The 12163-nt window shown below is 33.2% G+C and overlaps 1 protein-coding gene across 6 annotated transcripts in view; it reads right to left on the bottom strand.

Moving 5' to 3' along the window:
- DGKB (diacylglycerol kinase beta) overlaps positions 1–12163 on the bottom strand; it is a gene marked incomplete at both ends in the record, with an annotated part of 627903 nt that overhangs the window by 163708 nt on the left and 452032 nt on the right. For all 6 annotated transcript variants that reach the window (XM_080701803.1, XM_080701804.1, XM_080701806.1 and 3 more), the window contains 2 exons: positions 1818–2013; positions 8963–9053. In XM_080701803.1, coding sequence (XP_080557929.1) covers positions 1818–2013; positions 8963–9053 — 287 coding nt within the window. The remainder of the gene's footprint in view (positions 1–1817; positions 2014–8962; positions 9054–12163) is intronic.

The raw sequence follows: 12163 nt of genomic DNA, 5'->3' as shown, positions 1-12163 counted from the left end.
ATAGAAAAATAAACCTGGAAATATTTTTGAATGTATTATTTTGCATATGTATAGTATAAAACATTTGTAAGGCGAGAAGCACTGAGCACATATATTCTATATAATAATATAATATGTATAATTCAAAACATGCTTTTTAAGTTTGGACTTAGTATACTTAGAAATGTTTTACTGCTCTTCTCAGAAAACTACTAATCTCACATGCAATGATATTTAAATACAAATACAATATTAAAGTCATTCACTTTTTAAACCAATAATCATATTTATTTCTCACTTACTATTTATTGATATCAGATAAGCCTCTTCAGTACATGTCCTTTGAAATGCTATTCTTTCCATATTTTCATATAGCTATACTGTACCATGAGTATATTTAATTGATTTGTTGCAATCTTATTTATACTGCTACACAATTACTCAGGATTATTTATACATTTCAGAGGCATCAAAACTTCCTGCCTTTATAGAATGTAGCAATCTTTTCTTTTTCTTTCTTTTTTTTTTTTGTGGTGCTGGGGATTGAACCTAGGGGCATTCTACCTCCAAGCTACACCCACAACCCTATTTTTAATTCTTTATTTTGAAACAAGGTCTCACTAGGTTGCAGAGAGTTTCACTTAAGTGGCTGAGGCTGGCTTTGAACCTGAGATCCTCCATTTCAGGCTCCCAAGTGCTGGGATTACAAGCATGCACCACCAAGCAGGGATACAATCTTTCCATTCAAGAAGATACCTAACATTGTCTCTATAGATCTTTTGCACTCTCATGATACCAAATTCCATATAACAGAAAACATTGCCTAATGCTAACATTTGATTCATTTACCCAAAACACAAAAATACAGAGCCATTGTTCATTACCAAGTTCACCAACCATTTTCACAAACTTATTTGTTTATTCATATCAAGGCCTTAAGGCTGAAACCTCTTCATACTTTGTCCTTGCTACACTAAACTGAGAGGGTATGCTTTTTTTATTTTCCAGTGTCATAAGTGGTATTTGGTAAATTCTAAAAGGCAAAAAATATTATAGGGTAATATATGTAAATCATAGAGAAAGTTGATATCTTCATTTATAAAATCTACCAAGAATTAAGTATAAGGTCTCAGTGTGAATTACATCACAAATCACAATAGAATTGAAAATTCTGTCCCATAGCTTTTGTATTCTGTTTTGTTAGTCCTTTGCGCGCGTTCTCTCCTCTCTCTCTCTCTCTCTCTCTCTCTCTCTCTCTCTCTCTCTCTCTTGTCTTCATTGCTGATACTAACATTTTCATAAAACAGCAAAGAATAATAAAAATTTATTGCATAATATGGAAACATTCTTTTATATATGGTTTTTAAAATAATAGTTTAATGTATAATAGACTCAATATAATAGCTAAGATAACTTCAGTGTCATAGGTTGATATAAGAAAATCTATAGTAAAATGTCTTAGAATACAACCTTAGAAATACCCTGAACTAGGGCCTGCTATAGCCACGCAAGTATCCTGACAAAGATGACTATTTTCCAGAAGAAATGAATGTACAATATTCCCTATTTTACTGTCTACCATACTATTATAGCATGCATTTTATTTTCTTTGGGAAATATTTAAGAAAAAGAATAAAGAAAAATAATTAATGAAAAGTATGTATGATGCTAGAATTCATTATGGCATAATTTAATCATATGTTAGTACCTGGTAACCTGAAAAATAGTACTGCATGAATATATATACATTATTATAGTACAGTGTAAAACTCTTTACTCTTAAGGTAGTCTTAATTGGATTAACAAATTATTAGACTATTACTTGTTAGGAAACTTACCTTGACTTGCAAACTTCAACTCTTTGGCATCTGTGAGTGTGGTCCTTTTGTCAGACCCTTTTTTCTCTATTCGTCGATGGCTTCTTCTTTTCTTAGATTCTCCCCAGAGATTGGAACCTCCATGCATGCTCGGTATATTCAAAATAGCAATTCCTTCCAGAGAGATGTTTATTAAATCAATCTGGACCCCATCACACTGATCAGTAAAAACAAAACAAAACAAAAACTCAGAAATTGTAGATGTTTAATTTTTCTTTGATTTCATATTTTTCACTTCTTTATAATATGGGCCTTCAAATTCATAATCTTATCTTTTCTAAATAAGCCTTTCAAGAACACTTAAAAGCTTAACTTAAATGTCAATGTAAGAGATAAAGTAGTCACTAAAATTAACCAGTTATCATTAATAATCCATTAAAATGACCAAATTTCCAGTGTGTTATAGGAAGTTAATTCTAGGAAGTATGGCAAAATTCCAGGCAGAAATTTTAATGACTGTTGCCTATTTAGAACATATTGCAGAGAACTGTCAGGAAAAAGTAAAGAAACAAAACTGATGATTCATGGTTTCCATTTTGGGGAATAAAGGATGAAGTAGTTTGAAAGACCTTCATAAAAGGAAAGGAAAGTATGAAATAACAATTCCAAGAGAAATCAATCACTTGGACTAGATTGCTCTAAGCCGGATGTCAAAGGCAATGAGAGGCAGAGTTCTCCAAGTGAATATGGAAGACCAGGAAGACTGGAGACAAAAGTTCAAGCACAGTAGTGAAAGGAAATGCCACCCCTCATGACTTTATAACTTCTATAATACTGGTTTGGAAAAAAAAAATTGATCTGCCAGAGTTTTTGGTTGCCTGATAATACAAGACTCTTTCAACACAAAAAATAGGGAGCTGACTAGCAGACATCGCTTTGCCATAATCACAGAGTGGCCAAATTTTAACTTCTTGAATTTTCTCATTTCTATTGATGGACATGTGTGCAGAGTGACAGACTATTCTCTGTGCTTTATATTTTTGGATGACTCTGCATTCACTGATCTGCTTTGAGTTTTCCAAAATGGTTGTTCATATAAATATATCCCAGACATTATTCTTAAACTTTCAATTAGAAGTCAACATCAAGAGATATAAACATATAACTCTGTGTTTTTAAAATAACTCTGCTAGGGAGTTGGGTGTGGTGGCATACACTTGTTATCCCAGTACCTAGGAGGCTGAGACAAGAGGACTGTGCAAGTTCGAAACTAGTGTTACTTAGTGAGGCTTTCAGCAACTTAGACCCTGTTTTCAAATAAAATATAAAAATAGGTCTGGGAGTGTAGTCCAGAGGTAGAAGGCCCCAGAGTTCCATCCCCTATCCCATAAACACACACACGCGCACACACACACACACACACACACACACACACACACACACACACCTGCTTAGGGATGAGCATTTCACAAACTGAACAATCTGCAGTGAGGTTGCTCTATTTGCCTTGTCTTGTTACTAAAAAGAAAATCATCTTTAGTAACTTTATCATGTTTCATGGCAATCATGACTTTAAGGGGTAATGCTCTACCAAAATGCTAACAAAACAAAACCCTTTCTTTTTCCACGTTCACCTCATCACATTGAATCTAGGATTATGTCCCATTCACCAAAATATAAAAACTGTGAAATAAAGCAACACATCTTGAGCCTACTTGGCAGGGGCAGAAAGAAATTCTAGAGAAAGGGCCAAGTTTTCATTCAATTTATTTAAATGAGGTTAAAACCAAGAACTGGATGATGGCTTTATTTTTTTTAATCCTTTTTCTCCTCTCCAGAAACAAGTGATTTTTCTACCTTTTCATGTATTAAACTGAGATGATTTCTTTTTACTAAAGAATTCTGCTCATGTGTATACTCACTTACCGCTATATATTCTAGATAAACAGATATTAATTTCATAATTAAAAGTAATCTTGTGTAAATACCCTGCAGGCCTCAATGAATCAAACACATACTGTGTGTCAGGCCTCCCACTGGCTTCAAGTGGAATGTACTGGCTGGATAATTAGATAGTACATATTTTTTAACCTTATTTGCATGCATATTATATCTTTTGCACACTGACAAGCAGCAGTAACAACAAAAGTCAGATTACCACAGGGAATTCCCACAAAGAAGTCTTCATTCCTTATAATTTGCAGCCTAAATTAAAATAATTTGATCTTTGACAAGGATGAAATGTCAAGCAGAAGGGGGTCCTCTACAAGCCACGGCCTGTGGCTTCTGAAATCTGCCTAATTTATGTCAGTCACTTCTTAATACATATTTAAGTATTACACGAAAAAGATGATAAATATGCAATCTGACACCTTTGGTATTTCCCTGCTGTTAATTTATAAAGGTCTGGCTTCCCCCAAACTGACTAAAATCATTTAAATAACAGAAGAATTGTGAAATAAGCTGGAGCCGGGGCCTGGCTTCCATTTACACTCAATATTGAACACAGCAGGTAATACACTAAGACAATTATTTGACTAGGTCTTAGAACCCCACCGTGACAAGTGACTTTCAGAATTAGTGAAGGAGGATTCCTTTGTTCATCCCCAGAAAAGGAGCGCATGCTGCAAATAGGCTTTTTTCCTTTTTAATTGAAGGAGCAGAGGTGCCTGTGACAATGGAAAACACCAGTGTGGATTATTGTTCATGTCTTCACTCTTTAGTGATGTCATGTGTAGCTTAAAGGAAACAGAGTAAGTTGATCCTTCTGTGAGAAGTGAAAAAAAAAATTCTTTTTTTTCAAGGAGTTCCACGGACCAAGGACGGATGAAGAGCACGGATGCTCCTTTGAGAGCAGGACAACGTACTTAAATAAGTTGCTATTTATTAATGATTTGCTTCCACTAGTTTTTGACCCCAGGCAACCTTCCTCTGTTTGATTTAACATTAGGTTCATGAGTCTGGAAAGTTTCAATGCCAGTGCTGATGGAGACCAGGAACTGCGTAGCACACCAGTTGAGCATGGGAAAATAAAAGCTGAGGTGAGGACTATGAAATATAAACAAGTTATAATCCTGTGTCAGATGATATTTTCATACACTTTGAAGATTTATGACTTTGTAAAAGGTAGCTACAGAGGAAAAGAATATAAAAGCTTAAAAGCTCATAGCATCAGTTCCTCAATAAATTCTGAATATTTTTATTATGTAGAAAAAAGGTCATTAACGCATAATACCACAGAAGCTATTTATAGGGTGCACTGCGATGATGCCATTGTCTACTTATTGTAGTTTTAAAATGGAATCGCTTATTTCCCCCAAAAAATTACCTAAAAGAAGGGAAGATTTAGATTTTTTTTTGCCAGTGCAATGTGTGTGTGTGTGTGTGTGTGTGTGTGTGTGTGTGTGTGTATGTGTGTGTGCTGGAGATTAAACCCAGCGGTGTTCTATCTTTGAGCTACACCCCTAACATAAGTTTTAAATTTTGAAACAGGGTCTCACTAAGTTGTAGAGGCTGGCCTCAAACTTTCAATCCTCCTGTGTCAGACTGCAAAGTACTGAAATTAGAGCCATGTGACACCACATCAGGCTGCCATACATCCTAATCCTAGTTTATATACTTTGGAGATCTGTAGAAACAGATAGCAAAATTGATGAGATACAACTAGTGATAATTTTTAAATCTTTTCTTTTTTTCATAGTGAGTCTGATTCTATGCCTATGTCAGATAAAAATATGCATAATTTTACACAATGGAACAGTATCAGGACAGGTAGAATAGGGGGCTATGCTGGAAAACATTCCTATTGCCTCTAAGAACATTTGCCCAGGTTACTGGGCAATATGAATGTCATCTTTTAAATCCTGATAGCTCATCTTGTGTCTCTTTTGCTTTTCTTGTCATTTGTCAATTCTTGAGGTCATTTAGGTTTGCAGAAGCACTTAATCTTTGTGACCAATCTGAGCATTTTAGGATAAAAAAATTGTGGCTTTATAATTTAGCACCCTTCTTGGTCTCACTAAAAGCCCAAAGACTAAAATATGTGAAGAATGGGCTTCCTTCTTCTTTCATTTACATGGTGCAAAATGAAAATTATGATCTTTGTACCTTCGATCTCAGATGAGGATTTGTGAGCATACATTTACACTTTCTCCCAAATATTTCAAAATGAAATTGCTCAAAATGTTTTCTCATAACTTAAAAGTTTTTCATTTTATTTTTTTATTTTTCTTTTGAAATAAAATTAGAACATAACTGAAAATATTTAAGTTAAAATGTCTACATTGTAAATCACGACTTCTTTCTCTACATGTTTGTGCTGGTGTGTGTTTTCCAATCCACTTAATCCATTATTTTTTTAGACTTAAACATGTCGCAGCCTGGTGTGATGATGCATGCTTAGAGTTCCAGTATTTGGGAGGCTAAGACAGCAGGATCGCAAGTTTGTGGCCAGCCTCAGCAGCTTAGTGAGGCCCTCTACAACCTAGTGAGACTCTATTTCAAAATAAAATATAAAATAGAGTTGAAGCTATAGCTCAGAAGTACAATGCCCCCAGGTTCAATCCCCAATACCACAAAGAAATAAAATAAAATAATAACTATGTTGGTAGCAACATAATTCTTATTTTCTTAAATTATTAAAGAAAATGTCCAACTCTGTAATGGAGATTTAATAATATCTCTAATTCATAGTGTTTTGATGAAGACTAAGTCAGATAATTTACATGCTTAGTACAAAGCGTGTAGTAGTGTCAATAAGAGATAAATTCTGGCTCTTTTTATTGTTTCCTATCCCATTTATTTGTTTTATCCCAAACATTCATCCTCTTTCAGAGGACCTCCATATATGAAAGAGTAGTGTGAGATAAAAAAAAGACATAGAGAAAATGGCTTGTGTTTGGAGAAGCTGCCAATAAAATATATTTCCATTGCTTGAGGTTCTGTTGTCACTAATGTGGTTTATTCCCTGTTACATATTTTTCAAACCATAGTTGGTATGATTTTAGGCCACATAGGAAGCAATAGCAAGCAGAATCAAATTTCCGAATTGCTGTTTTTGTTATATTTAATTATAAAGTAACCTTGAGGGTAGAAAGGCATATCATGCTAATATGATAGACTGGATTCATTAAAATGTGAACATAGAGGCAGATTTGGCATTGCCATCTACATAACACACACACACACACACACACACACACACACACACACACTATACAACGATAGATTGGGGAGTGCACACAGCACTGATTTATAAATGATATTGCAATGTGGTTCCCAGAACAACCAGTAATTCAGAGTCAGAAAGCCACCCTTGGGAGACACATAAAAACACAAACCTAAAACAATAACTTTGCCCTAATTGTCCAGATTTTTTGGAGTGTGTCCTATATTGCCCTTCTATGAGACCTAAAGCTCTGTAGAACATTCTAAATAGTTTTTCGATAAGATATAAAGCCCTGTCAAAAAAAACCATTCAATTTTATCTATTTAGAACTTTAAAAATCGATGTTTTAAATTTATTTTTATTTAAATATCTTTTACTATACAACTTTTTTTCTTGGACATTTTTTACTTTGTGACATATATAATATTGCTATATAGACTGATGGTTTTTCAATCTCCACCCAGGGATGGGCTGAGAGAAGGAGTAGTGCAAGAGGATTTAGGTCTCTCAACAAAATTCAAGCAAAGCCATATGTCTAATTTTTTTATTTTTGGCTTCTGCTACATATTTTCTTTGATCATAGGTTTCTGGGAATAAGAAATACTCAAAATCCTTTATATAAAGCAGATTTATAAAAATAGTGGTTTTAAAGGGTGATTATAGTTTTTAAAAATAAATGTATATGTAAGATTATATGTAATGTATATGAAATATACATGACAATATATTTTAAAAATATGACACATGTAGCTATATACATTATTATATTGTATACTAGTAATATATTTATTAATAAATATATTATTCATGATTACATATATAACATACAAACATATAATCATAAATAATAATCACAGAAAGTTCTTGTTGAACCCAAATCTTTCATCTTTTGTGATCATATTACTTTTCAAGGATATAATCTATTCCAGTTATGATAGGTTTTCCCATTAAAAAAACAACCAGTCTATTTCTAATAATTAATCTTATTTCTAATAATGATGAGAAAAATACAAAAATATTACATTAAGAGTAATATTATAATCTATAATAGCAAATTAGAAAGTTGAGATAATAATCCTTACCAAGCTATTATGAATTTATATGTCCATACCCACTTTTGCTTACCAAATATTTAACTGAACACGTACCAATAGTGGTTTAGGTACCAGCAGACAGTTTGTGCATTTATTTTAAAAAAATAAATAAAGTATTAAAGATTAAATAAATATAATAATTAAAAATAAAACGTCTCAAAGCCAGTATTTCTTAATTCATAAGAGCCAATCACTAAGTGTTTGTGTTTCATAATTCAGTTCCTTTGTTTTTCGTTACTTTTATCAAAATATAACATTTTTATTCTTAAAATCTCTCAATGTATCATTTTCTTTTATAATATGTCTCCAAAATTTGGAGTCCTAAAGTATCCATGTATTTTTGGTAGACCTATTTGCTCCAAGTCTTTTTAAAGTATGACTTTTCTTATTATTTTTGCTCTCTTGGCATTTTCACTTTCTATATACGTGATGGGAACTGAGAAAACCTAGTTAATGAGTGGGAATGGGAAGGGAAAGTATACTTTTAAACATTTATTCATGAAAGTAAGTGCAGTCTTAGTAAAGGTTATGAGATATTGAAGCCTGAAAATAGTAAGTTTTTTATGAACCTTGCAACTCTTTTCGTTTTCTTCAGCTGCCTTCTTTTATCTTACATCTTTCTCTCCACACCACGTCCACTAACTTCTTCAGTGATTTCCAGAGTTGTGTTCCACTTTGTATTCTTTTCTACCGGATTAAAATAACTTACACCCGTACCCAACCTTATATTAGTGTTTTGGATAGTATCACTTTTCTAATGAGTGACATGTGTTTAATTGTAGGTTCTTGAGTAAGTCTTTGTGGATTGCTTAAGTTAAATGTCATGACACACACTGTATTACAAACATGAACGACCACGTACAAGCTACTTCATGTTATTACAAAATAGAATTCATTTTTCTTACTTCTATTTCTACAGATTCATGTAACTTCTTGCAGGTGGCTGAGAATGTTTCAGATGTGCCAAACTCAAAATACCAAAATTTGTTCTTCATTCTGAAAAAAGGAAAGGAAGAAGCAGCTTAGGCTATTATCAATAACAAGGTTTATTTTTTTAATGGCCCAACTCTATCTTGCATTATAAGTAATAGAGAACATTTGAAACATGTGACATCCAAAATATAATGGATGATCACATAATTTTCAAAGCTTAAATGTTGGTGTCAAATTGTGTGATAGCCCCTGAGGGAATTACAGAAAGTGTTGATCTGACAGATTCAAGTATATCTTTGACTTTTCTATCTATTGGCTGATCAAATTTTTAAAAACCATTTGAGTGCTTGTGGTTTTTCTGTCTTAGGCAACTTCATTTTAAAACTAGCCATTCTGTAATTGTAGAGAAAAAAGATTTCTAGTTTCCATAAAATAAGCAGATAAAGCTTAAACATCCTGTGTGTATGTACATTGATGTATATTCATTAGAAATGGCATTAATACATAGCATATAAAAGAAAACTAGTGATTATGTATAAAGCTATAATATAATGCAACTTTGGGATAGCCATTAATTCTTAAAAGATACTGTATTATTATTTTTCATGTGAACAATAAGAAGAAATTATAAAACATCATAAAAAAGAAAATAATAATATATACATAGCAAGAGTTGCAAAGAAAATAGAGTTTAAAGATTTCAGAATTGGGTGTGGTGGTGCACGCTTGTAATCCCAGCATTTGAGAGGCTGAGACAAGAGGATCAAGGTTCGAAGACAGCCTCTGCTACCTAGTGAGGTCCTTTGCGACTTAGTGAGACCCTGTTTCAAATATAAAAATACAGCCGGACTGGAGTTGCACACTTGTAATCCCAGCACTTGGGAGGCTGAGACAGGAGGATCGCACAGGTTTGAACCAGCCTCAGCTACTTAGTGAGGCTCTCAGCAACACAGTGAGACACTGTTTCCAAACAAAACATAAAATCGGTCTGAGAGTATAGCCAGGAGGTAGAAAAGCCTCTGGGTTCCACCCCCAGTACCACCAATAATTAATTAATTAATTAATTAATTAATTAATACAAAATAGGGCAGGAGGTGTAGCTCAGAGGTGAAATGCCCCTGGGTTCCACCCCTAGACCTACAAAAAAATCATTTTTACTACAAAGCCATTTTAGTTATATGCATTCTAATATGGTATCATGCCCTCAATTAGAAGAAAATACAAGTAAAAATGGCATATATGTTTTCATAATAAGGGCAACCAGAACTTTAGTTACAGTATTTGATTATATACCTCACATCAAATTATTCTGTTTGACTTTTAAATACTAATATATACTCCTTACATGAAAATGTACACATTTCAGCAATTAAATAAACATTGGACATGTGTGTTACTACTTACTTCAACCTTAGTGGATTTGGAAATTTTTGGACATGAAACTTAATACAGTGCTTTTTATTATGCTATGTTGAATAGTTCTCATGCCATGATTTTATAAAAATATTATCTATCTGGACATAGTAATATTTAGGACCACATAAGGCTTTGTTTATAATATTTTCATGGGCCTTTATATCAGCTCCGTGCAGTCCAGTAATTTGAAGATCAGTACAAGTCATAAGTTTCATAGGATTTTGGTATCATGAATCATTCTTTTCCAGAAAACATTTTTCTTACTTTACAGTCTAATTTTATATATGTAAGTAGATAGAACTAATGATAGAACAAAGTTAAATATTTAATGGCAAAATTTGTGGGTTTATATCACTATGTAAGTCAATATTAATTTAATTCAGCTATCTAATAGATACACTTTTATAAGTTTAAACATTGGTTAACATGATGTAAAATTAAAAGTATTTTTCTGTTGATTCATTGGTCTGATATAGAAATATACCACATTATAGGTTGAGAAAAGTGTAATGATCTTCATAAGATGGTCTTAAGACATCCTTAGTGGCCGGGCGTGGTGGCGCACGCTTGTAATCCCCACGCTTGGGAGGCAGAGACAGGAGGATTGCGCAGGTTCGAAGCCAGCCGTGCGCACTGGCTTAGGAGACCCTGTTTCCAAATAAAAAATATAAAAATAGGTCTGGGAGCTGAGAGTGTAGCCCGGAGGCAAAAGGGCTTCCAGGAACCCCAGTACCACCAAAAAAAAAAAAAAAGACATCCTTAGTGGATGTTATATGATTGCTCAATTACTTTTCTACAACTAGCAGTTACAACATCTTTGTCTCAACCTTTTCTCCAGATCTTCCTGGATTCATTCATTCATTTGTTCATTCATTCAACAAATGTCTAATGAGATCATTCACTTCCAAAAGCTACTGTGTTAAGGTTTAAATATACAAATATAAATAAAATCATTTTTGTTCCCAGTAAATCAAGAATGTTGTTAAGACTTCAGTCATAATAAAGAAGTAATAAAAAAGCAACTTACTCTAATGATAAGTGAGAAAATTGTGGGAGTATACTTTGATGACTCAATTTTGCTTTGGGGAATTAATAAAAGCTTTAAAGATGGAATTTTAATGGATAAGTATTAGAAGGCAGAGAGTGAAGAGACAGGCTCTGGTCATTTGTAGCAGTGCAGTATGACATAAAAGTATCCTGAGTGTGAACTAACAAGCGTGATGGGTTTGTTTCAGATCATGTGTACCAAGTGAAAGGTTTGGACTTGACCTCATAGATTAATTAAAGGCTGACAAGTTTATTAGAATAGGAGGGACATGGTTAGCTTTATTTTCTGGGCAGATAAGTCTAGTAAAAATCAAAATGTGTGCCAAAATGTCGTTGACATAAATGTGGCCTAAAACAAGTGGCATAGAAAATAGAGAAGAGTCTCAATTAAATAGACACAAATGAAGTAGTAGAACCAACAAAAACTACTGATATTCTATTACACTGGTTTATACAATAACTAGGTTATCTCTGAATGTATCAATGGGAACATCAGAGTACTCTTTTGGCATAAAATGATTATAGGTTCATATTTTGACAGGTTCTATGATGTAACAAATATTATTTTGCAGTGAAATATTAAATAAATGCTTAAGGCATTCATTTACATACAAATGATTATTCTCTCTATATTTTTAATTCTATCAAAGTTTGCCATAGCTTAGTTAATGTGAGATGGGATTGGTATCAGCTCACCACGATTCACTCAC

Source organism: Muscardinus avellanarius (assembly GCF_963383645.1).
Source record: "Muscardinus avellanarius genome assembly, chromosome: 9".
In the NCBI taxonomy this organism is placed as follows: Eukaryota; Metazoa; Chordata; class Mammalia; order Rodentia; family Gliridae; genus Muscardinus; species Muscardinus avellanarius.
This window is presented reverse-complemented; position numbering and strand designations above follow the sequence as displayed.